Source organism: Amblyomma mixtum, chromosome 3 (assembly GCF_055824585.1).
Source record: "Amblyomma mixtum isolate Tamu chromosome 3, ASM5582458v1, whole genome shotgun sequence".
NCBI lineage: Eukaryota > Metazoa > Arthropoda > Arachnida > Ixodida > Ixodidae > Amblyomma > Amblyomma mixtum.
In genome coordinates this window covers 23,825,491-23,848,085 of record NC_143014.1, presented here as the reverse complement: position 1 = coordinate 23,848,085, position 22,595 = coordinate 23,825,491, and the positions used below count along the sequence as shown (strand labels likewise).

At 47.8% G+C, this 22,595-nt stretch overlaps 1 protein-coding gene across 1 annotated transcript in view; it reads right to left on the bottom strand.

Annotated features, from left to right (window-relative positions):
* Positions 1–22,595, bottom strand: part of LOC149349439 (atrial natriuretic peptide-converting enzyme) — an 80,270-nt gene that overhangs the window by 38,272 nt on the left and 19,403 nt on the right. The window contains exons 2-3 of the mRNA XM_089576778.1: positions 3,632–3,755; positions 1,859–1,888 (exon numbers count right to left, since the gene is read on the bottom strand). Of these exons, the coding sequence (XP_089432904.1) occupies positions 1,859–1,888; positions 3,632–3,755 (154 nt within the window). The remainder of the gene's footprint in view (positions 1–1,858; positions 1,889–3,631; positions 3,756–22,595) is intronic.

Below are 22,595 nucleotides of genomic sequence, written 5' to 3'. Positions count from 1 at the left end.
GAGGCCGCTGCAGGAAAGCTGATTCTGCAGCCCAGCTGCGGCCATCCTATCCCAGCGAATTTCCTAATCTTATCGGCTGTGCTCTTCTGCGCATTGCACGTCTTACCCCCATTTCCTTCCTTTCGCTCATTAGCCATGGCAGCCGCCGCGTGTGACGTGTCTCCGTTATCAGAGGCGCGCTCATTCACCAATGGCGGACAGGCAGAAGAAAGAAGGGAAAGAGGAAGCTCACAAAATTCGGCGATATTTCGATCACTTCCCGTAGCTCGTTGTGCTGCGTCCTCTATTAAGGCGAAAGCCTTTAATGGTTCATCGTTTTCGAGAACAAAATGTGCCCCGCTTTTGACGGGTGTCCACCGAGATATGTGAGACAGTTACTGCGTAATTTCCTTTCCTCAAATACAATTTTCATGTTCTTCATTACGGCCCCTCTTTCTTCTTTCCCTCCCACTTCCTCCCTTCCTCTACGGTGCGGTTCGGGTGGGCACCGAGATGACTGAGAATTACAGCGCTATTTCCTTTCCTCAAAAAGCGTTTCGTTCAAAGGGCAAGGTATCGCGCCGAACGGGTGGTGGTGTTCCGTGGACTCCCTGGCAGCGCTACAACACGCTGTCGCGTTCCACTCCTAAAGGCGAAGCTTAAGCGCCATTAATTAGCAGTCAATTAATGCACCAACAGAATGTGAAAGTGTAGTCGCTCACTTTACTCGTGGCAGCATTCATCGCTACATGTGCAACAATCGCGTAGCAGAATGCAGCACTCAGGCTTTTGCCTTTCACAGCTTTAGTCGCTAAAGTTCGTTAGTCTCTTCGCTACTCTTCAACATTCTTCAACAAGCCTCTTCAATAGTCTTCAACATTCAGCACCACAGGTGAGTGCCCGCAGGATGCAACTATTACATTATATCTCCATCCGGCATCTTGAATATAACAATCCTGTTATTGACGGATATTGGTAGGCCGCTGTTTATAGCTGACGGCGGCTATCAAATGTACTCTGCGCCATTTCATTCCAGGTCCTGGATGCAAAAAGGGCGAGTTAAGCTCCCTGACGTTGATTACTCTATGCCTCGTGCCAAGTGAAGTAATGCATGCCACAATTAATAAACAAAACACATCAGCTGGCAGGACGCCGCGGCAAAGTTGATAGACCCTTTAGGTACACCACTAAGGGAGAGGACACCCGCTAAGGCGGTGAACGAGAACCTGCCCGCAGTCAACTCGCAAATTGTTTCCCATTCAAACAGCTTTTGTACAGGCGATAAATTCCCTGTTTGAGTCGGACGGCGACTGCATCTCCGTTTCGTGACAACTTAGGAAGAACAAGTGCGAGTTGGCCTTTTAAGGTAGGGTGCTCTAAGATAATACCTGTTTTCTTGCTAATGTTGCGGTTTTTTTTCCTGTGGTCTGTGTTCCGCATGCACCATTTTTTTCCTCCGGAAATAAGTGGTGGGCACACTGCAGTAAGCTAAGTTCTAATTGACGCTCGTCCCTTGTCTTGTCTTCTGCTTGTGCGTTTCGCGCAACCTCTCCATGTCTGAAACAATGCACCAGCTAGTCCAACAACATGTTCTGCTCGACAAGTGAAAGAACTGCTTCTTGGATATGCAACTCAGCAGTTGCCTCGCTTTTATTCATATAGCTCGCATGTGGCTTTAGGTCCTTTGGGCTCAAGCGGACACCGTCGTTCCTACCATTGAGCGGAGGCATTTACCAGGGCTCAGTCCGCGAACGACGCCCCGCGAAGCACAGAATAGGGGGCGTAAAGCGCGTGTCACAAGCACCCTGAGCGGCAATCAGTACACACCGCCAGAGGACGCGCCGCGCTACATAGAGGGGAAGGGTGGGGGTCTACGTACCTGCTGTCCGCTGTCCCTCCAGGAAGCGAACTGTAAGAGGAAAATCTCGTGTCATGGGGACCAGAGCAGACCTTGGAGGTTAAGCATGCGCATGATATGTACGCAATTATGCCGAACATTAATTCTTTGGTGCGAATATGAAAAGTCACAAGCTACAGCGTACGTGACGAGAAAGCCTCGGGATGAGGAACAGCACACTGGCACAGAACTGCACGCGAAGAAGCTTGTTTTGCGCGAGATGGTGGCGCAAGCACGAGACAGCCATGATGGCAGTTCTATAGCTTCCTGACAGATTCTTGGCCTATAACACCAGATAATGACGCCAGCAAGTTATAAATCACATCAGAAGAACGCGGAGTCGGCGCAGGAGCCGAGTTCTATTCGTTGTGAGGAGCCAGCTCATATTGTTGCATTCCTTCCTTTTGGGGCATTAGACCTGTGCTGTTTCATCTATTTCATGCAGCTAATAAACAAAAACTGGAGCTCAGCGAAAAGTGCGTCTTGTAGAACGTGTTCTAGAGCACATGGTCAGAATTTAATTTACTTCAGTGGCCCTTCTATAAGCCTTTCAGAGTGTGTCATCGTCAGCAATCGGATGTAACGTGACCCGAGCGATGAACGCGTCCGAAATGTGCTGCTTGACAGACGACTGCGCTTGCTTTTTGCACATACTAGACACTTTTTGATCGTACAAGAAAACAAGTTTCCCTGCTGCTAACCAGGCCGCATTATATGTCGGCAGAAACATAAAACGTAACCTATGGCTATTCTTCAAAAATTACAGTGGCCGCTTAAGACTACCTAGGTGCTTTGAATGCAAAAGCGTTGTTATTTTTACTTATCATTTCCTTCTCATTTTTTATTTCTTATTTTCGGTTTTGTTTTTTCCTTAATTTCTAATGACACACCTACTCATTAGCATACAGTCCTAAGGGAACACATGTGCTAGATTCACCTTTGCTCAGCAACAAGCAACGCGGTTTTGTCCCATTGGTTGCGTGCGCGTCTCGCAATCAAAGTCCTGGGTTCAATTCCCCCAACCTTCGAGAGAAATTTTATTTCTCTTTGCCGCATCACGTGGGTGTTGGGCCGCCACACTTGATGGAAATCGGGTTTCGTTGACGATGAGCCGTATGATGCTTTTGCATCAAAAGCTGGAGGCTCGCCGCGCAGCTCTGGCGGGTTATGTCCGCTTTGAAAAGCAACGACGAACTCCGTGTGCTCCCGTCACCACACGAGGGAGCACGACATGAGCGCGCCGGCACCGCGACACACATAATCACATCACAAAGTTCCTAAATACTACCTGGAGGTAAAGATGGCGCCACCGTCTATGCGAGGTTCTGAAAGAGCACTTCAGCCACCGCGGGAATGCCGGGAAGACGAGATTTGCTATTTGGCTTGGCTAGTGGCTGGCCCAAAACCTGTACTGTACATACCTCGAAATTGGCAGTTGCGTCGCGATGCTCACCTCTGTGCGCAGGTTAAGTTATTTCGACACTCCGTTTTTCGCTTCTTCAGTAGATTTAACGCAAGTGAAAGTTTGGTGTTGGGCTGGTGTGCAAAACTTTCATGATATTTCTTCGAGGTCTGCCTCGAGAAGATTCGTATTTTTGCGACTGAATCCACGTTTTACGCCCAACAATAACCAGGTCAATTAGGAGCCTCTTCATGGTGGAGTTTTCCCTCCAGTTATATTTAAGAAACTCAATGACACACATGGCAGGCGCACGGGGTGTCACTGCGCAATACATAGTGGCTGGAGCAGCTCACCGCCATAGTAGACTCCCGCCGCGGCTCCCAGGGTGAGGCAGAGGGCGGCAAGCGAGGCGCACAGGCATCCGGCCAGCGTGCAGCCGGCTCGACGCTGGGTGAACGTGATCCGGTGGCCGCCGCGCTGCAAAGGACCAGGATGGGCATGACAGCTGAGGCGTGCAAATCCCCATTCCTGTCTGCGGACCGTTTGTGCGTGTCCGATTTTTCGCGTTCGTCCGAGGTGTTCACTGTGGTTTGGTTTTAATTGCACGAGGCTAGCCTGGACATAGGTCGTCAAGGCTAATACGTTTCGTCTGCAGGGTTGAACACTTGTTTTCCCAATAATTTCGTCAAGTACCAGGCCGATTAAAGCCTGTGCGCATTGCAAAACAGGTTGGCAACTAATGGCAGCGGGGATCAAACGTTGCACATCGGCATAAGAGACAGATACTCAGGCCATGCACTATTCCACCGCTTCAGTTTTACTAAAACGATACAAAAGGCGTTTTACTTGCCATGAGGTTTTCGGGGAATTTAGATAATCCCTAAACGCTGTTTTTGTTAAACTTCCTAATATTCCTATTATTCAGTGCGGTGGCTTTAATTTTTCACATAATGCCTGTCCTATAGTGTTCCCTATACCGCAACGAAGAGTGGAGTGCGTCTGAAGTGTCTAATTTCTTAACGGCTTGGTTAAAGTTTTCTTTCACTCAGCCCACGAGCATAGCAAGCTCGACATCCAGTACGCTAGAATTTTTATCCACCGCCCCCGAGAAGTCGTAAAATATTAACTATTTATCAGGCACAAGCCACCATTCCTTATACAAGTATGCTAAAGTGGGCGAGTTGGAGCATTTGCATTGTCCGAAACGTAGCGCGAAAAAACGAGGACAGAAGAAGGAAGATACACGACACGGGCGCTCGGAAAATGCCATTCCTTATTATATGCTGTTTGATTTTACCTCCGAAAAAATCAACAGACACCGCAGAATTAGTATAAATAAGCTAAAGGCAACTACTCCAGACAATAATGCAAGAACACTTCTTTGATGAGCGCCGCCGCGGTGGCTCAGTTGATATGGCACTCGGCTGCTGACCCGAAAGACGCGAGTTCTATCCCGGCCGTGGCGGCCGAATTTCGATCGAGGCGAAATTCTAGAGGCCCGTGTACTGTGTGATGTCAGTGAACGCTAAAGAACCCTAAGTGGTCGAAATTTCCGGAGCCCTTCACAACGGCGTCCCTCATAGCCGGAGTCGCTTTGGGACGTTAAACCTGCATAAATCAAATCAAGTTTCTCTGATAAGTTTCTGGTGAAGTTGGACGAACAATCTGAAAATATCATTTCGCAAATGCCCAGAGATAAACCTGGTCAACTCTAGACTGTTACATTCCTAAAAAAAAAAATAAAAATTCATCGCTCATCTCAACTCACCGTGGCATAATCGCTCTTCTTAACGTCTGTCAAATAAGTAGGAAATGCTATTTTCTCAAATCAAGGCCCTGTGAAAAGCATGAGCATTGGTCAGCGTTGCAAGAAATTGTTTCGAAATAAAATTTTCAGATTGTTCGACAGAGTCCACCAGAAACCAGAATCCGTGAAAGAATCCAAGCTCTACTACTTCAATTTTGCCTACGCTGCGAACAGGTAACCCCCAAAATTTTATTTGCTGTGCCATAAGCGAGGCCAATTATTAATCACCTTTTCTCGATTCCCAGTTAAACTCTGTTCCCAGCGCTCAAGCATAAAACTGTGGGGCCAGCGAAGTAAACGCGCGCTCTTGCCCCCTCCCCCTTCCGCTAACATGGCATTGCCCCACGAACGCGGCGTGCACCGAAGGACCCGGCCGCCATTCTCGGCCTGTGCATACGTTCGCCTCCGACACCGCCGAAGTCTCGCCCCAGCCGGTAAGTCGGAAGCCCTTCTTACGTAGCCTTCTACTTACGAGGAATGCCTCGTCGATATTTTGTACCTATTTGGTTCGCTCTGGGCATTATTTGCAAGTTACAATAAATAGCATATGAGTGGCCACGCTTTGTAGTCTCTCCCTTTATTCCAATCGAGCGGACATACTTATCGCTGCCTTTCTTCGTTATGTCGCCTGCGGAGCACTCTACACGCCCTAAAGAGAGCATCGGATGCTCTTCCGGGTGTCGTAAACCACCTAGGCGGCATCATGGTGTCTACCAGTTTAACAAGCAACAGCATGGCTAAGAAGAGCCTTTGCAAGGCTATCCTGGAATAATATCACGGCAAAAATTCGAGTAGTGCGGTCGTCTTAGCATAGCCTCCTACGATTTTAGCCACATTTAGCACGAAAAACAGCACGTCTGACACTGAATGGATTCGGAGGGGGGGGGGGGGGGGGGGGGGGGGGGGGCTCAGAACGCTGCCAGTAAACCTGCAGGCAGTAACCTGCTTTGGAAAGTGCGCTCCTTCGCACGGTTCTTTCGCTATCAGTATTCGTTCTATTTCAAGAGCAGGACACGCGGCGTCAGCCTCTCGGTCACTTAGCCTACAAAGGCCACCACGTCCAAGTGGAGAGGAAGCCCTGCCGAAACAGCTCGGGAGAAAACAAGCACTTTCGGAATCCTCGGCTCGGTCGTTCACTGCATTGGATTCGGCAGTTTCACTTAACTCTTCATCCTCATTGCTTAACTGTTGTGCATTTTGCGGATCTTCGCAACGAGCGCCCTTTCACGGGCATCGGTAGCCCCCATTCAAGAGTTGCGGACAAGAAGAAATATCTGAGACTTTAGGTCAGGGTAGCAAACGCTCCATCTAGCCCCTGCTGAGCTTCGTGCAACCTAACCTCCAGCACCCGGAAAAAATGCGATGGCCAGCTATTAGCTCGTTATGACACAGTGTCATAGAAAAGAAAGGCATGATGGTCCCCGCAAGAAGACGCGAATGAATGAGCTCAACCGTGGGCCTTGTGGTTTGGTGGGTAGCATTATGAAGTTCGGTGGCACGGCACCTAAAGCCATTATATAAGCCAAGCATCTGTGCAGTGGTCGCCAGCGAAGAGTGCACGCTTGTGCCACTAGCGCGAAATAGTTGTTTGTGTATTGTGGTAGCTCGGATGTGACTGAGAGTTGGAATGAATAAATAGAGGCGGGGCTTATTTGCTCGCCGGTAACGATGTGCGCTTTCGCTGATTACCGCATCACGCCGGCACGAAAAAGCTCTCAGCCGCCTACGTGGTCTATGTATGGCAGCCGACGCCGAAATATATATTTGTGGAATGTTGCATCCCGCAGTCAAGGTAATTTTCTTTGCGCCTTCCCTGTGAGTTGCGCGTCACGAGGAAGGTCCAGGGAAAGCATCAGTCAGAAACTTTTCCGCATGCCATTTCCGGACTTGGTTGGGTTCAGCAACGGGCTCACGAGCAGGTTGCACCAATCTCTGAGACTTAGCTGCTAATGGCAGTGCTTGCGAGTTTGTAGCTCTTGTGGCGGAGATGTTTTGTGATACGATGGGTCAGTGCACTCATATAGTGGCGACAGAAAAGTCGGCGCTTATATTACGCGGTGCGGTGGCTTCAAGCAACGTCTGCATCCGAGCAGCGATCTTTGTAGATTAGAGAGGTTGCTTGCAAAAGAACGTTTGAAGGCACGTGGCCGACGGACTCGACTACTGATCTACACGGGCGCACCCCTACCTTGGTTGTGCAAGCAACGCTCTTCAAAATAGATCAATTTGGTTTTTATCTGCTAACGGCGAGACGCGTCCAACTCAGTCTCGCGCCGTCACAAGCGTGTTTCGCCGGCTCATTACATGTTAGCGTGCTTTCTTCGGTGCAGCCGACTGGAGTGGGCCACTGTCTGACAAAGAGACAACGCTTCCAAATCTTGTTCTGCCAGTTCGCGCCTGCGCGCTACGCTTGATCAAGCGGGCGCATTCAAATCGTAAGCGTGTGCATTGCGTCAGTGAAGAGTTGGGCGGCACGGCACAGCGATCTGCAAACGGCTACGGATTCGGGAGCTTCTGGCTAAGATCCTTCCGTTTACCGTTTGGTTGAATTATACATAATTCAACCGCTGCACTGAGTATGGATACTTTTTATTCTTCGTCGACATGCAGATTCTACAAATGACGGTATCCACTCTACCAGCAGCGAACTTTATCACTGTGTGTAATTTTTTCATGGACTATGCTGAGTACCATAATCTGTCTTATCTAAAGAGCCAAGAAGCCTCAGGAAAGCAAGGTGCGACGCGCCAATCACAGCGAAACGTCGGCGAAGTCTTTTGCCAGCATGTTTAGGTGAGTACCTTGAAGTGCGACGCTCCGGCGAGATGTCAACTGATTACGAACAGCCCATTATAGTTCCTGTCTTGCCAAAACGTATTCACTCCGTTACTAAGGCTAAACGAACATTCTTTCTACAAGTCTAGACAATAGGCTCCAAGAGGCCCATACGGGCATACGCATTTCAGTATTACTGTTGTTACCCAAGTGAATATCACTCGTGGGTCGTAATGTGGTCAGAAATAACAGCTGCTTTTGTTCTGACACAAAGCAATCGAAGTTTTTTTTGTTGCAATCAGGAACCTTAATTAGTTTGCGAGTGTGCGTAAAACGTTCACAGTCTACACGAAGGTGGCTGCACTTAATGCTGATGAGTATAATGCTGCATTTTTAACGTAATGTTCATTGTGAATACAGCAGTAGTTTTTTCAAGGTGCTCTGCAAAAGTGAAAACTTGGATATATTTTCGTGGTCAGACGCTGCAAGGGTATGAACATGTTTTTTCAGAGCGTGCGCATTCTTTCTTGATAGCACCGTTTCCGCAACGTACCTACTATTCTGACATAAGCCGAAGCCCTAAAGAGCAAGAAAGACTTTCCACCGCGCACCATGCGGCTAGCGTTGAAGTATAAAATCTGCTGGCGCCCAAGGTTCGCACCGATATCGAGTGCAGCTGCTCAAAAGACCCATGCGAATAAGCCGTTTAGCAAAATCGTATTATTGAGCGTATCTGAGCCGCCCTGTCTGCGACGGAGGTCACATGGTACGCACAGCACACGAACGTATCGTTAGGAGACTGGGCTCCCATTTGTTCTGTCCAAAGACCGGTCAGAAATAGAATGCAACCTATTTTCGGCAGATGTCACCGCCTACGGCCTTTACGAACTGCCGGCGGGACACGGCTCCGGCCGTGGCTCCGGCGTTCCAGGAAGTAGTTTTGAAAGCGGCAATGAGGGGCCCTACAATGGCGCCTCTGTAGGGCACGCACAGGGTGTATTTACTTGTTGTTGTTTTTTTTTACTTTCGCGGCAGAGCATTAAAGAGGGCAGCGGGCAGTGAAAGAAAACAATACCAAAAAATTATACCGCAGAAGCAATGAACAGTGTATTCAACGCACAATGAAAACAATATGAGCGATCAGAGAGGCCCGTCTACTTTAGGTTATTCAAGTGGAAACAGTAGCATGGAATGAGACATCATAAAATGTTTCAGCAAAGAGGAAAGTGGTTCCAGCCGCATGAGTCACGCGGGATAAGTGAAGCTGAAAAGGTGTTCGTATGCCGTGCAATAATGTCGAGTTCATCTCTGTGATCAATTCGACTTGAAACATACTAAGAGCGTACAAACTCATAACGCATGGACCTATAATCAACAGTTTTGTGAAGAGGTACAAGAGTGCAGTTTTACGTCCTGCGTGAAAACGAGTCCCTGGTCGATATATTTTGTTTGGTTATTTTGTGCGCACTATCCGGCCATACGTTGTACGTTTTCCTATTGAAGGCTGAGGTGGCACCTGTGGTGACAGTTTCTTCCTTCGGGTGGCCGCGGTGGCTCAGTGGTTACGGTGCTCGGCTGCTGACCTGAAAGACGCGGGTTCGATCCCGGCCACGGCGGACGAATTTCAATGGAGGCGAAATTCTACAGGCCCATGTACTGTGCGATGTTAGTGCACATTACAGGTGGTCGAAATTTCCGGAGCCCTTCACTAAGGCGTCTCTCATAGCTTTAGTCGCTTTGGGACGTTAAACCCCAATAAACCAAACCAAACCGTTTCTTCCTTCGTCCCTCGTCTGCTTGCAATGGAACTATTTGAGCCACGATAGCGGCCTGTACTCGCTCTCAGGAGCAGGCGATATGAATACGAGGTCTGTTAGAAAAGTATCCGACCTTTGGCCGTAGAAAAGAAACTTGCATAACTGAAGCGTTCCAAACCTAGTCACCTTCAAAGTAGTCTACTTGGGACTCCACACACTTCTCCCAGCGGTGCTGCCATTTTGGGAAGTATTCTGAAAAGGCCCCTTTCGAAGTGGAGTTTAGCTCAGCTGTCGTTGCAGCCATAATGTTCTTCCTTGTCTGAAATCGCGCTATTTTCAATGGCCTTTTGATTTTGGGAACCAGCCAGAAATCGCAGGGGCCGTATCAGGAGAGTAAAAAATCTGTTAAACTACAGGAGTCTGGTTTTTCGCCAAAAAAGTCTGAATCAAGTGCGAGGCATGTGCAGGAGCATTGTCGTGATGGATGCGCCACTTTCCTGTTGACCTCAACTCCGGGTTCTTGCGCCGCACAGCATCACGTAGGCAACAAAGGACATCCCTGTAGCACTCTTTGGTCATTGTTTGACCCTGTGGAGTGCGTACTCGGGGTCTGCCACACAGAGGGTGTCAAAGAAAGCAGTCAGCATCACTTTCACATTGCTGCGCACTTGGCGGGCCTTCTGAAGTCTTGGTGACGTGGTATGCTTCCACTGTGACGACTGGGATCTGGTTTCCGGGTCGTACCTGGACACCCAAGACTCGTCACCAGTTATTATGATGTTGATGAAGTCGGGGTCACTGTTTGCGGAATCCAGCATGTCCTGTGAGACTTCAACACGAAGCTGCTTTCGGCACGAATTTCGCCGCAACTCTCTCCATGGCCAAATCTTCGGTGATAATGGAATGTGCGGAAAAATTGCTCATGTCCACCTCTTCCTCAATTTCTCGGATAGTCACGCGACGGTCCCTCATCACCACAGCGTTCAGTTCGGCAATGACCTGGTCATTTCGGCATGTTGATGGCCGATTGGAGCGTGGCTCGCTCTCCACCGATGTGCGGCCATCTTTAAATCAATTGTACCACTGCTTAATCTGTGTGCTGCTCATAGCATCGTCACCGAAAGCCGTCTGAATATTCCGAATGGTTTCCACTTTGCTGTCGCCCAGTTTATGGCAAAATTTGATGCAGTAGCGCTGCTCCTGTCACTCCGCCATTTTCCTTGCAATAAAAAACCGACGAGAGCACTGCGCACCGCCTCACTCAAATGCTGCGTCCCAGCGACTGACGCTATCGGCAGGCGGGAAAAAATTCGTGCATGCGCACGAAGGTTCAAGGTCACGTGATGCAAGCGCGCTTGTTTCATATCCATCAGATGTTCGCAAAAAAAAAATAAAGTCGGATACTTTTCTAACAGACCTCGTATATGCCGTAAAGGCTCGTCAGTAACGATCCGGCAGTACGGCCCAGTCACTAACTGTTCTTGTGTGAGGACAGCACGGCCGTTGGTTGGCCAACGTTGCTTCCACAACGCCTATAGAGGGCCTCATGTGCCACTGCTTCTTTTTCCACGTTGAGTTAGACAAGTGTCTCCTCATCTCGCCTTGTGTCTGTCGGTCCAAGAAATTGAACAGAAAATTTTCCTGTGGTCTATAGTTGAATGTGTCATCGATTTCACGACGTTCGTTCTGAGGCTGCAGATGAAGCCAGCAAACCAGCGGCCGAATTCTCAGTTCTTCGCTTGTGGTAACGGCGCAGGAATTGCCTGCAATTTTCCTGATCTACACCGAGCTTTCACGTTAGCCGAAGAGACCAACCGTCGTGCGAGAAATCTCTAACACAGGGTACAAGCAGGGAAGAAGCGCACCTTTCTTCTGCGCCATGCTTTGGCAGTTCAGCCGCTGATTTGATGGGGCGAATGGTAGCTCATGGGACGAGAGTACAGTTACATTTATCTCATGTTGAAGAGATTCGAAAAGGCGAGCTTTCTTCTCAGAGCATGCGCGCACGTATCAAGCACTTAGGAGCTCGCGCGGTCCTCAACCACATCGCTGATGTCGAATTTATGGAAAAATTGTTGACTGCACAGCCGTGTTTTTTTTTTTTTTTTTACGGTGCAGCCAGTAGCCCTAGTTGCGGATTCGGCGTTCCGAGTGTGGCATGCAAGGTGCCTCGGTTGCTTTAGGGACAGTGGCGTTCGGCTGCCGAGGCCAAAATACAAAAGCGCCCGTGTGCTGAGACTACGGCGCAGGTTAAAGAACGGCAGGCTGTTCAAATTAACCCGAAGCTCTCCACCGCATGACGGGATTCATAAAGTCGTAGTACATGGCGTTGCTTTCACACGTAAAGCTCCAGTCATTAGCTAACGCTTGCACCCGCAAGTCGTTTGTAGCACAGCGTTCAAACACATACGCAAAAACTCCTTAGGCGCGACACTTCATGGCCGCATGAACGAGAGCGAAGGTAACAGTACATCAGTGGCGTAGCCAGAAATTTTGTTCGGGGAGGTGGGGGGGGGGGGGGGGGGGTGGCAGCGCGGCCTCCGCACAGAATTTATGGAGGGATCAAACGCAAGAACGCAAGAACACTGCCATATTGAAAATGCCATTGTGTATTAGATAACGCTACGCACTGTCTAGACAAGTGAAATATGCATTTTTAAAATAACAATGTATTCGTGTGTCCTAAAAATCAAGGCAGACATAAATGATACCAATGCTTCCATGTTTTTGCGGATTGAATAAGTAAAAAAAATTTCACACGAAGTCTAGAACTATGTCAGTCCGAAACCAGCAAAGCAGTGCATGCCGCTGAAATGAAAAACGTAAAGGCCATGAAATAAGCAAGTAGAGGAGAAATATTTTAATGAATCTTTGTCGTTCAAGAACCTTTGCATTTTTGTACACATGCAACGGCCAGGGAAAATTCTCAATGATGCTGGATGCTGTCCTTCGTTCCAGTGTACTGGGCAGCAGCAGCTGACATCGGCCATGTATTTCGAGTAATTGCACCGAAATTTTAGTAGCAACAGCGAGCACATGAACAAACGAGGAATTCTGGAAAATGTGCATTAGAAGTGCGAAGTTAAAATGGAGTATTATAATTGCGAAGATACAACTTGACAACTTGAAATTTTGAATAAAACCACCAAGTAATTTCACAAGGTCAAAAAAGACGAGGAAATTGTGAAGTTATTTGCGCGAAGGTGCTTTTATTCCAAATTTCAAGATGCTAAACCAACTAGCCCGGCCACATGCCTGACTGAACAACTTGACAAAGGACAAAAAAGTGTGGCTGGAAACAAAGCCACTGTATGTATAAACAAAACCTCGCAACAAGATATTTAAATACCCGTATGCCTCCATTACATCTACGTGTCTAAGCAAAAGTCACTCCATATAATGCATCAAACAAGGCAAATAAACATCTTGCGCATTCACAGACAATAAACTTTACACATGGAAAGACAGACGATCCAGGCAAGAACAAAGCTATGATAGCAGAAGTCGCGATATGTACTTGGGCCATGCTGCGGTCGGGGACAGTTCGAAAAAATTTCGGGGGTGAGGGTTGGGGGGGGGGGGGGCCTGAAGCCCCATAAGCCTCCCCCCCCCCCCCCCCCCCTCCTGGCTACGCCCCTGCAGTGCATCATCGCTACCCCGCGAAGAGAACGGGCATTGAGGGGCCTGATGTGTATTGAAACACTGGCGCAGCTTTCGTTTCACCTGCTTTGCAGACCTGATATCTATCTCGGATCACTTAAAAATTATAACCGACGAAAGGCATTTTGCTGACTTCAAATTTTAAAGCGAAAGCTTTACTGGCCTGGTCAAGCCAAGGTCATCGGCACCGCAATTTCACCTCAAGTGGAGGAGCGGTGGAGGTGCGACAGCCACGTGACATACCACGTCACTCGCCGCAGCTGCAACCGCGCGACTAACCACGTGACTCGCCGTTTTTTCGAAAAAGGAGCCGGCGCCGCTCTCGCGGCATTCGCGTCGCAGTTCTCGCTATGGACGGAGCGAGTCGACTGGAGCCGTCTACGTCGTCGGTACGGTTTCGCTAAACCACGCTTAGCTGAGATAAGCTGCAACCATTTTTTTTTACCTACCTAAGGCCATTTAACCCTTCTAACCTCTCAATTCATGTCTCATAGTCATAGTTACAGAGCCCCTCCCCCCAAAGTTGCAGCTTATTCGGAGTTCCTTGGACGACTTACATGTATATGTCAGAATATGAGAGGTAGGGCGTTTGTTCGAACAGAAAAGAAGGAATATAGGTTTGGAAGCCACTGGGCTGCATGTGGGCCTAGATTTTTTTTTACTCTACTTGAAGATCTAATCAAATTAAATCAGATTTATTCCGCAACAAAAAGTTACGAGTAGGACAGGTAAAAGCTGTGAGAACAGCTTGAGGAACCCTGACCCTCTAGCACATGGGGCATCATCGAAGCGTGCGGCTAAGAGTGGGCAATGTTAATGGCTTAAATCATAATGGCCTAAGGGCAGTGTCATCATCATCATCATCATCATCAGCCTGACTACACCCACTGCAAGGCAAAGGCCTCTCCCATGTCTCTCCAACCCTGTCCTTTGTCAGTTGCCGCCACTGTATCCCCGCAAACTTCTTAGTCTCATCCGCCCACCTAACTTTCTGCCGTCCCCTGCTAAGTTTGCTTTCTCTTGGAATCCACTCCGTTACCCTTAAGGACCAGCGGTTATCTTGCCTTCGCATTACATGCCCTGCCCAAGCCGATTGCTTCCTCTTGATTTCGACTAAGATGTCATTAACCCGCGTTTGTTCCCTCACCAACTCCGCCCTCTTCCGATCTCTTAACGTTACACCTATCATTTTCCTTTCCATAGCTCGCTGCGTTGTTCTTAACTTAAGCTGAACCCTCTTTGTTTGCCTCCACGTTTCTGCCCCATAGGTGAGTACCGGTAGGATACAGCTGTTGTACACTTTTCTCTTCAGGGACATTGGTAAGCTACCATTCATGATCTGAGAGAACCTGCCTTATGCGCTCCACCCCATTCTTATTCTTCTATTTATTTCCCTCTCATGATCCGGATCTGCGGTCACTAACTGCCCTAAGTAGACATATCCTCTTACTACTTTCAGCACCTCGCTACCAATTGCGAACTTCTGTTCCCTTGCTAGGCTGTTGAACATTACTTTGGTTTTCTGCATGTTAATTCTTAGCCCCACCGTTATGCTCTGCCTATCTAACTGATTGATCATGCTTTGCAGTTCTTGTCCTGAGTGGCTTAGCAAGGCAATGTCATCAGCGAATCGCAAATTACTCAGGTATTCTCCATTAACTCTTACCCCAACTGTTCCCATTCCAGTCCCCGGAATACCTCCTGTAAGCAGGCAGTGAAGAGCATTGGCGAGATCGTGTCTCCCTGCTTGACACCTTTCCGTATTGGAATTTTATTGCTGTGTCATGGTACAAAGCACCTCGCACTACTCAGGGTGGGGTCAAAGACCCATTCTCCAAACATTTGACTCCGAGCACCAGGTAAAGGTAAGCTTGTACTCAAAGCACTGCCTATGAGCCAGCTGGAAGCCATGGACAGGGGACAACTGCGTCATACCAGGGGCAGTTTTGAGCTGATCGCTCCCGCCTTGTGCACGCAATTACACAGAGAGTTTGAAAATCCGAAGGTTAATATCGCGGTACACGGGTGAGCTACGAGAATTCTACCAAATCTGAAAGTTTTCGAACTGGACCGCCCCTAAATACTGAGAAAGAAACACGGTAACTGCAGTTACTATTTTTATCAGTTGATTGTAGCTAATTAGAAGATTGGCGGTGACAATTACGCTCTCACTTTTTGGCCGGCTGGTCATAGAACTTATGTGCAGAAACGGCTTTCGATTTTTCGGTGATTTCAGACAAGATGCTGCAAAGGGTGCCTGGTTGATATTCTCTCCGCAATTTTCTTCAGAAGCCCCCTGACACTATCTCAGCAGGGAGGAAGCCGCCACCTTTAGCGGAGCACAACCACAAACACCTTAGACGGACCACTTCGTCCTCCATCTGAACAGAGTCCCAAACACCTCAAAACGCAATCACTGTGGAAGATGCACTGACAACGAACACCAACCGTAAGTCACCCCCAAGGCCCAACGCGCAGGCCGTACCATTTACCCATCTTTCTTGTCAAGGAGGAGAACAGTGCTACTGGACTCGTGGAAGGGAGCTTTTAGGGGCGTCAAGAAGTACGTTTTCTCTTTCTCTGCTGCACTCTATATGAATTTTACCCAGCCAAGCCAGCCTTTCATGCACTTACACTTGGGTAGTGCAGGAAGTGTTGAAGGTTTCGAGTTGCGATTCGTCAGGAACATTCGACTACGCGGTGGGTTGCTCAGGACTCTCACTCATCTTTGACGTACGTAAATCGCTTAACCAACTCGGATGATTAAGTGCTGGCATGGGTCACATTTCTGGCGCTACATTCGAATATGATAGACCTCCTGCTCAGTTTTTCTGTGTCACGATGCCCACGTTTCGAGGAAAACGTCAGAGGTGCCTTACTACATGGTCTGTTCTGAAAGTAGTAGGACTCATTTTTTTAAACAAAATTTATTCAAGAGAATAGTACAAACGATTACGCTGCCAATGAGGTTTACAGTTTTCGTACGCCTCCAGGACCGCCTGGACCGGAATGCTGTTTAGCTCCCTCGTCACGGCCGGTTGATTCACCTCTACTGATCCGTGATGTTCCCCCTTGAGCGTCGATTTTATTCTCGGGAATAGAAAAAAGTCTGGCGGGGCCAAGTCGAGGCTGTAGGGGGGCTGAGGCAGCGTTGCCGTCATGTGCTGGGCAAAAAATCGGGGTCCTCATTCACATGATGAAGAAGATCCTACCGGTTGGCCTTTTCCTCCTCTGACAACACTCCCGGCACCAACTTCGCGCACGCTTTCCTCATGGATAAGTTTTCTGTCACGATCTCAAAAACTTGGGTTTGAGGAACGCTCAAGTCATCAGCAATCATTCTGATACTTATTCCTCACTGTTAAGTAAATCACTGTTAAGTAAATATTTCACTCGCTACACATTTTCGTTGGTGTTGCTGGTCGAAGGGCGTCTGGAGCGATCGTCTTCCTCCACTCTTTTCTTACCTTCTCGGAACAGCTTGTGCCACTCAAAAAACACCTGATATACCCATGGAAGCGTCACCGCAGGCCTCCTTAATCATGTTGTGAGTCTCTTTGCCCGTTTTACCAAGATTTACTCAAAAGTTGATCGCGTATCGCTGATCCAGTAAACGCTCGATGATTCTGCGTGACGAGACGTTTCGACAGGGGTTCACAGTACAAGCGACCTCCTCTCTTCAACGGCCGAGAGCCGACTGCCGATTTTCCCCAGCATTCCCAATATCCCCCTTCAACGATCCTGCACGCGCAAACCACCTCTCGTCCGCCCGTTCGCCCAGGAAAAAACCAGTCCTACTACTTTCAGAACAGACCCTGTATGCTAACGGATGCACGATTGCAGTCTTCCTTCCACACTAGTTCTTTGGCAGTAGTGTTGGCTTGGGTCTAAGCATTTGGGATTCTGCAGTGGCTTGTTCACTGTCTATCAATGCATGTTCGCATTGGATTTCCTCTTGGTTGCTGGAATGGTGTCAGTGTTCAATTTTTAAGGTACCATATGCAAAAACTTGTGAGACGCAAGGTGATTCCTTGCCGAGAAGCAGTTTTTTTAATCAAGTATAGGCCGCGCCATTTTATCTTTATTCTTTATTCGTAAAATACCCGCTGCGCCACTAGGCCATTAAAGCGGGAGGCACAAAACATAAAACAAATCCACAGTTTTGCGGCAAACTAAATCTTCTAGTAACACGTTCCAAGCGTTTATGGTACGCGGAAAAAATGATTGTTTAAAGAAATCAGTGCGGCATTGGTATGGACGAATCCTCAATTTATGGTCATTTCAAGAAGAAACATAATGCGGTTGCTGTAAGTAATTTGAAGCAGTGATTCCTGTTTCATCGCGGAAAATGCTAAAGAACAATTTAAGTCTCAGATTTTTTCGGCGTTTATTTAAAGGGTACCAGCAGAGTTCATGTTTCATATTGGTAGCACTGAGAAATCGTTTAAACTTCCCCGTAACAAACCAAGCAGCAACAGACTGTATATGCTCAACTGCGTCAGCATACACATGTCTGATACGCAGCCTGTTTCACTTCCACATAGACGCTCTTCAAACTCCGCTGCAAAATTTTTATTATTTGATTATCCAATGTATATTTATTAGGAAGTTTGTTGCGTTTCCTTGTGAAGCTAACCTGAACACACTTCTTGCTGTCCTAAAACAGAGAATTTTCCCGACACCACTGTTCTATACGGAAGATATCGTCCTGGAGCTGTGTGGAACCCGTCTCACTTGTCACAACAGAATAGAAAACACAACCATCGGCATCCAGTTGCATTTTAGAGATTATTCCTTTTCAGATATCATTAACAAAAGCAAAAAAAAGCAGGGGACCCAGAACGGACGCCTAGGGGACGCCAGATTTAACACAAACCAAACTCTAGCTGAAGCCAATTCATACCACCTTCTGTTTCCGTAAAGTTAAATAATCCGCAATCCATGCGGTAATAGCGTCATCGATGTTAAGATTTTCTAGTTTCTGCATTAGTGCCGAGTGCGAGACCGTATCGAAAGCCTTTTGAAAATCTAAAAACAAACAGTCCATCTGACGCTTGCCATCATTCACTGAAGCTATATCATGGTAAAATTATATTAATTGAGTAGTGCATGCAAATTCTCTTCTAAATTCATGTTGGCGGGGGTTTAGAAACTCAATGGAAAAGAGATGCTGCATTAATGCCGTATATAATATGTGTTCAAGAATTTTACAGCATATCGGCGAGAGACAGATAGGCCGGTAGTTAGAGACGTCAGATTTCGCCCTTCTTTCAAACACTGGTAGTACATTGGCTTCTTTCCATTGATCTGGAAGGTTGTCCTGTGCAAGAGATTTCCTATAAATTACATAAGAATACTGAGACACTGCCTGATAGCAATGCTCTAGAACCGTTGGCGACATACCATCTGTATTCTTAGACTCGTCTATGTTATTAAGAAGCTGAAGTATTCCTCCGTGTGAAAGAACAAGCGGAGGCATGGGGGGGAGGCGGGGGTAAAAAACAGATTTGAAAAAGTTTTTAAATATCGTAGCTTTTTCACTGTCTTCTGTTACGATTGGTGCGGGAGAGGTTTAGTTTCTTATTCATTTATTATGCCTTGATCTACTACATGTCTTCTGTTACGCTAAAGCCATCATGAACTATGTTTGGAGGGCTGAGCTTATCATTACTGCAGCGCTTCATACTTTAATAGAGAGCTTTTCTATTGTTGCATCGAAAGTCAGACACCAACCATTCGAAGTATTTCTTCCGAGCTTCTCTCATTTTTTGTTTAAAGATTGCCTTTAGGTTCTTTAGTTTATGAAAAACGTGCTACGATTAAGTTCTGCACTGTTGTGAATAAGTCCTCTGTCGTTTAAGAAGGAGCCTCATAAGATGCCCATTCATCCAAGGCTTCAGCCTTTTTTTCAAGTTTAGCACTTTCGATGTTCGGAATGTACGCATCAGTGAGGCTGTTAATTCTGTCTTTAAACAAACTCCAAATGTCATTAACGCTTGCTTCTTCTGCCATGCATTAAAAAGTTATGGACACTGTTATAGGATATGCAGTCATTATTTCCTCACCTCGAAAAATTAAATGTTCGAACATGCCCGCCATATGAGCTGACCACGTTATCAGTAGTGTACAGGTGCTTCAAGCCCACACGCCCAGAGAGGTGTGACGGTATAAGTGTAATGTTCATTGAGTTAGCATGTAATGCTATGGAAAAAGTCGGTCGGTGCTTGATACTTGTTTCTGAACAATTTCTGTAACATTTGTGCGCAAAAAAAGTTACTCAATGCCTTTAACTCGGCAATTACTCTTGAAGACTCGTTCATCCATCTTACACTAGCCTAGTATTATACGCCCGCTCTGCTATAACAATGCCAACAACTGAGCAAAGCGTGTGGTTCATATCACCTATGTGTCATCGTTGTAGCGAGCCTCTGTTCGCCTGGCTTCTGATGAAGCCACACTGCCACTGAGAATCAAAAATGTCTCTGCGGAGTAACAAATCCGAGCCGCCGACGCCCCCGTGCCGTTATCTTCAAGGTGTCATGCTTTTGTAGGAGCAGCCACAGCATTGTACACCAACGCAGCGAAGAAAACAAAAACAAACCGAAATCAATTGATACAGAAAGAGTGGCACGCCGAGGTCTGTGAAGCGCCTTCTTGAAACCCGCAGAACCCTCAGACCTGGCGTCTCGGTTTCGCCGTAATATTAAGGTCATGAACGGCGCCCTAAGCAAATCGTGTGTGCCATCGCACTCGCTCCGCGTGTGCGCCGGCGTGGGCAACGCATCGCGGCCTCGTTTTCGCTGCCCGCTGTCGTCGTCGCGTGAGGGTCATGAACGGCGAGCGCGCCACTGGGTGACTTTGGCGTCGCGCTGCAGCAGCCGTGACCGGCTCCGGAGCGGCCGAGCCACTCTGGTGCGCAACTGTGCAACGCTCTGGTTGCGGAATTCGCTTTGCACAGTCCCCAGTTGCGGTCGGATATCGCCCTCATTCAAAGCATGTAAACAAGCGCCATCAGTTTTCTGTGCTTTTGAGTGCGTGCACGCGCTGTGCTTAGTCGCACAATAGAATTGAAGGACGTAGTATATGAGCACGTGTAGACTCACCAAGGCCTCTAGACTCACCAAGTTGATAAAGACGGCGATGTACAATGCACAGCGGAGAGTGTTGCAGTTCAACACGAGGCGTGATTGGCTGCGGCGATAGCATAGTGATATAAGAAGGCAAGAGCGGGGGCTAGTTTAGCGTGAAGGGAAGCTATTCCTTCCGAAATGAAGCGATGCCCAAGGAATGATAGCTCCGATACATTAACGACGCACTTATCATTGTTTTAAGTCCAGCTTCATAGATGTGCTTGTCTGTGTACTCGTCTCGCCCTCGTCTTTTGCGCTGTGACGATAATGACACACCAACATGCCCAAGCTTCCACCCACCTTATGTGCTGAAGAACTTGCTCCAGTTTTCTCAAGTTTCCTTCGTCAGTCCTGCCAAAGAGTGATATCGTCTAGGTAGCAGAGTACCACTTCGAGCCTTGCTGGACCGTTGTTTTGAGTTGCTGAAACGCAGGTGGAGCTGATGTCAGTCCGAAGCACGTCCTTTTAAAACGAAAAAAAGGCCATCGTGCGTAATAACAGCAATGAGGTCTCTGCTATCTGGGTGAAGCAGGACCTGGTAATAGGCAGAGGCCAAATCGAGTTCTGAGAACCCTTTTCAAAGCTTTTTTCTTTCTTTGGTCTCTCGTGTTTTGCTCTGTTCTACCATGAACTTATACCAACAAGCCCAACTCGACGTTTTGCGAGCTTTGAGAAGTGGCGTGCTCCATTCAGGGAGTGTAGCAGCTCTTCCGGATGAGGCATGGGAAAGCTGTCGACTACAGCTGCTTTGTTGGGCTCTCTCAGGCACGTGCTCTCAGGTCAACGCAGAGGTGGATGCTGTCGTCTTTTTGCGGATTATGCCGATTGGAGAGGTCCGCTCAGAGGCGTTAACCCTTTAATGAATGACATCGTCAGAAAGAAGGCGCTCAAGCTGGTTGCTAATTGGCTTGCGCAGAGAAAGTGGCAAACGTCTGAGCTCCTGCACAACTGGAGGTGTTGACGACTTCACCTTGACCTTGTGCTGAATGCCCATGACCAGTCCAAGGCCTGGTGAGAACAAACGGAAAAACTTTTCATAACTCAGCTGGCATACCGACTTTAGCGGACCTACAGGACTGTGCTGTTGCTGTGCAGTTGTAGCTGCTCTCTGGCGCATGGCTTCTGAGCCTTCTTCGGCAACCGTGTGCAGGCAACATAGCTGTGTGCCCACCATTTATAATCCTAAAGCTTTCAGAGCGTCCAGACCAAGAAGAGAAGTCTCTCCGGGTGCGACATGAATTGCTATCACGGCTGCTTCTTCCTTGTATGAGAGGCTGGCTTTAAACTGCACCAGTGCAGGAATCTTCCGATATTGAAAGTCCAACAACGTAACAGCGCTTGTAGTGTCTCCCCTCTTTTTCTGTGTTTTCTGTCTTAGTTTGCGCTGTTTTTTCCACCATGAATCTACACTAACTAGCCCAAATGTCTGCTTTGCAACAACGTAAGTTTAGAGCTGGTCAATTGTATTCTGTCTTCGAACACGCTTCAGAATTATTGTTCCCCCATAAATGACATGGCTGATACAGTCATCATCATCATCAGCCTGACTACACCCACTGCAGGGCAAAGGCCTCTCCCATGTCTCTCCAATTAACCATGTCCTTTGTCAGTTACCGCCACTGTATCCCCGCAAACTTCTTAGTCTCATCCGCCCACCTAACTTTCTGCCGTCCCCTGCTAAGTTTGCTTTCTCTTGGAATCCACTCCGTTACCCTTAAGGACCAGCGGTTATCTTGCCTTCGCATTACATGCCCTGCCCAAGCCCATTTCTTCCTCTTGATTTCAACTAAGATACCATTTACCCGCGTTTGTTCCCTCACCCACTCCGCCCTCTTCCGATTCTTTTAACGTTACACCTATCATTTTCCTTTCCGTAGCTCGCTGCGTTGTTCTTAACTTAAGCTGAACCCTCTTTGTTAGCCTCCACGTTTCTGCCCCATAGGTGAGTACCGGTAGGATACAGCTGTTGTATACTTTTATCTTCAGGGATATTGGTAAGCTACCATTCATGATCTGAGAGAACCTGCCATATGCGCTCCACCCCATTCTTATTCTTCTAGTTATTTCCCTCTCATGATCCGGATCTGCGGTCACTACCTGCCCTAAGTAGACATATTCTCTTACTACTTCCAGCACCTCGCTACAATTGCGAACTGCTGTTGCCTTGCTTGGCTGTTGAACATTACTT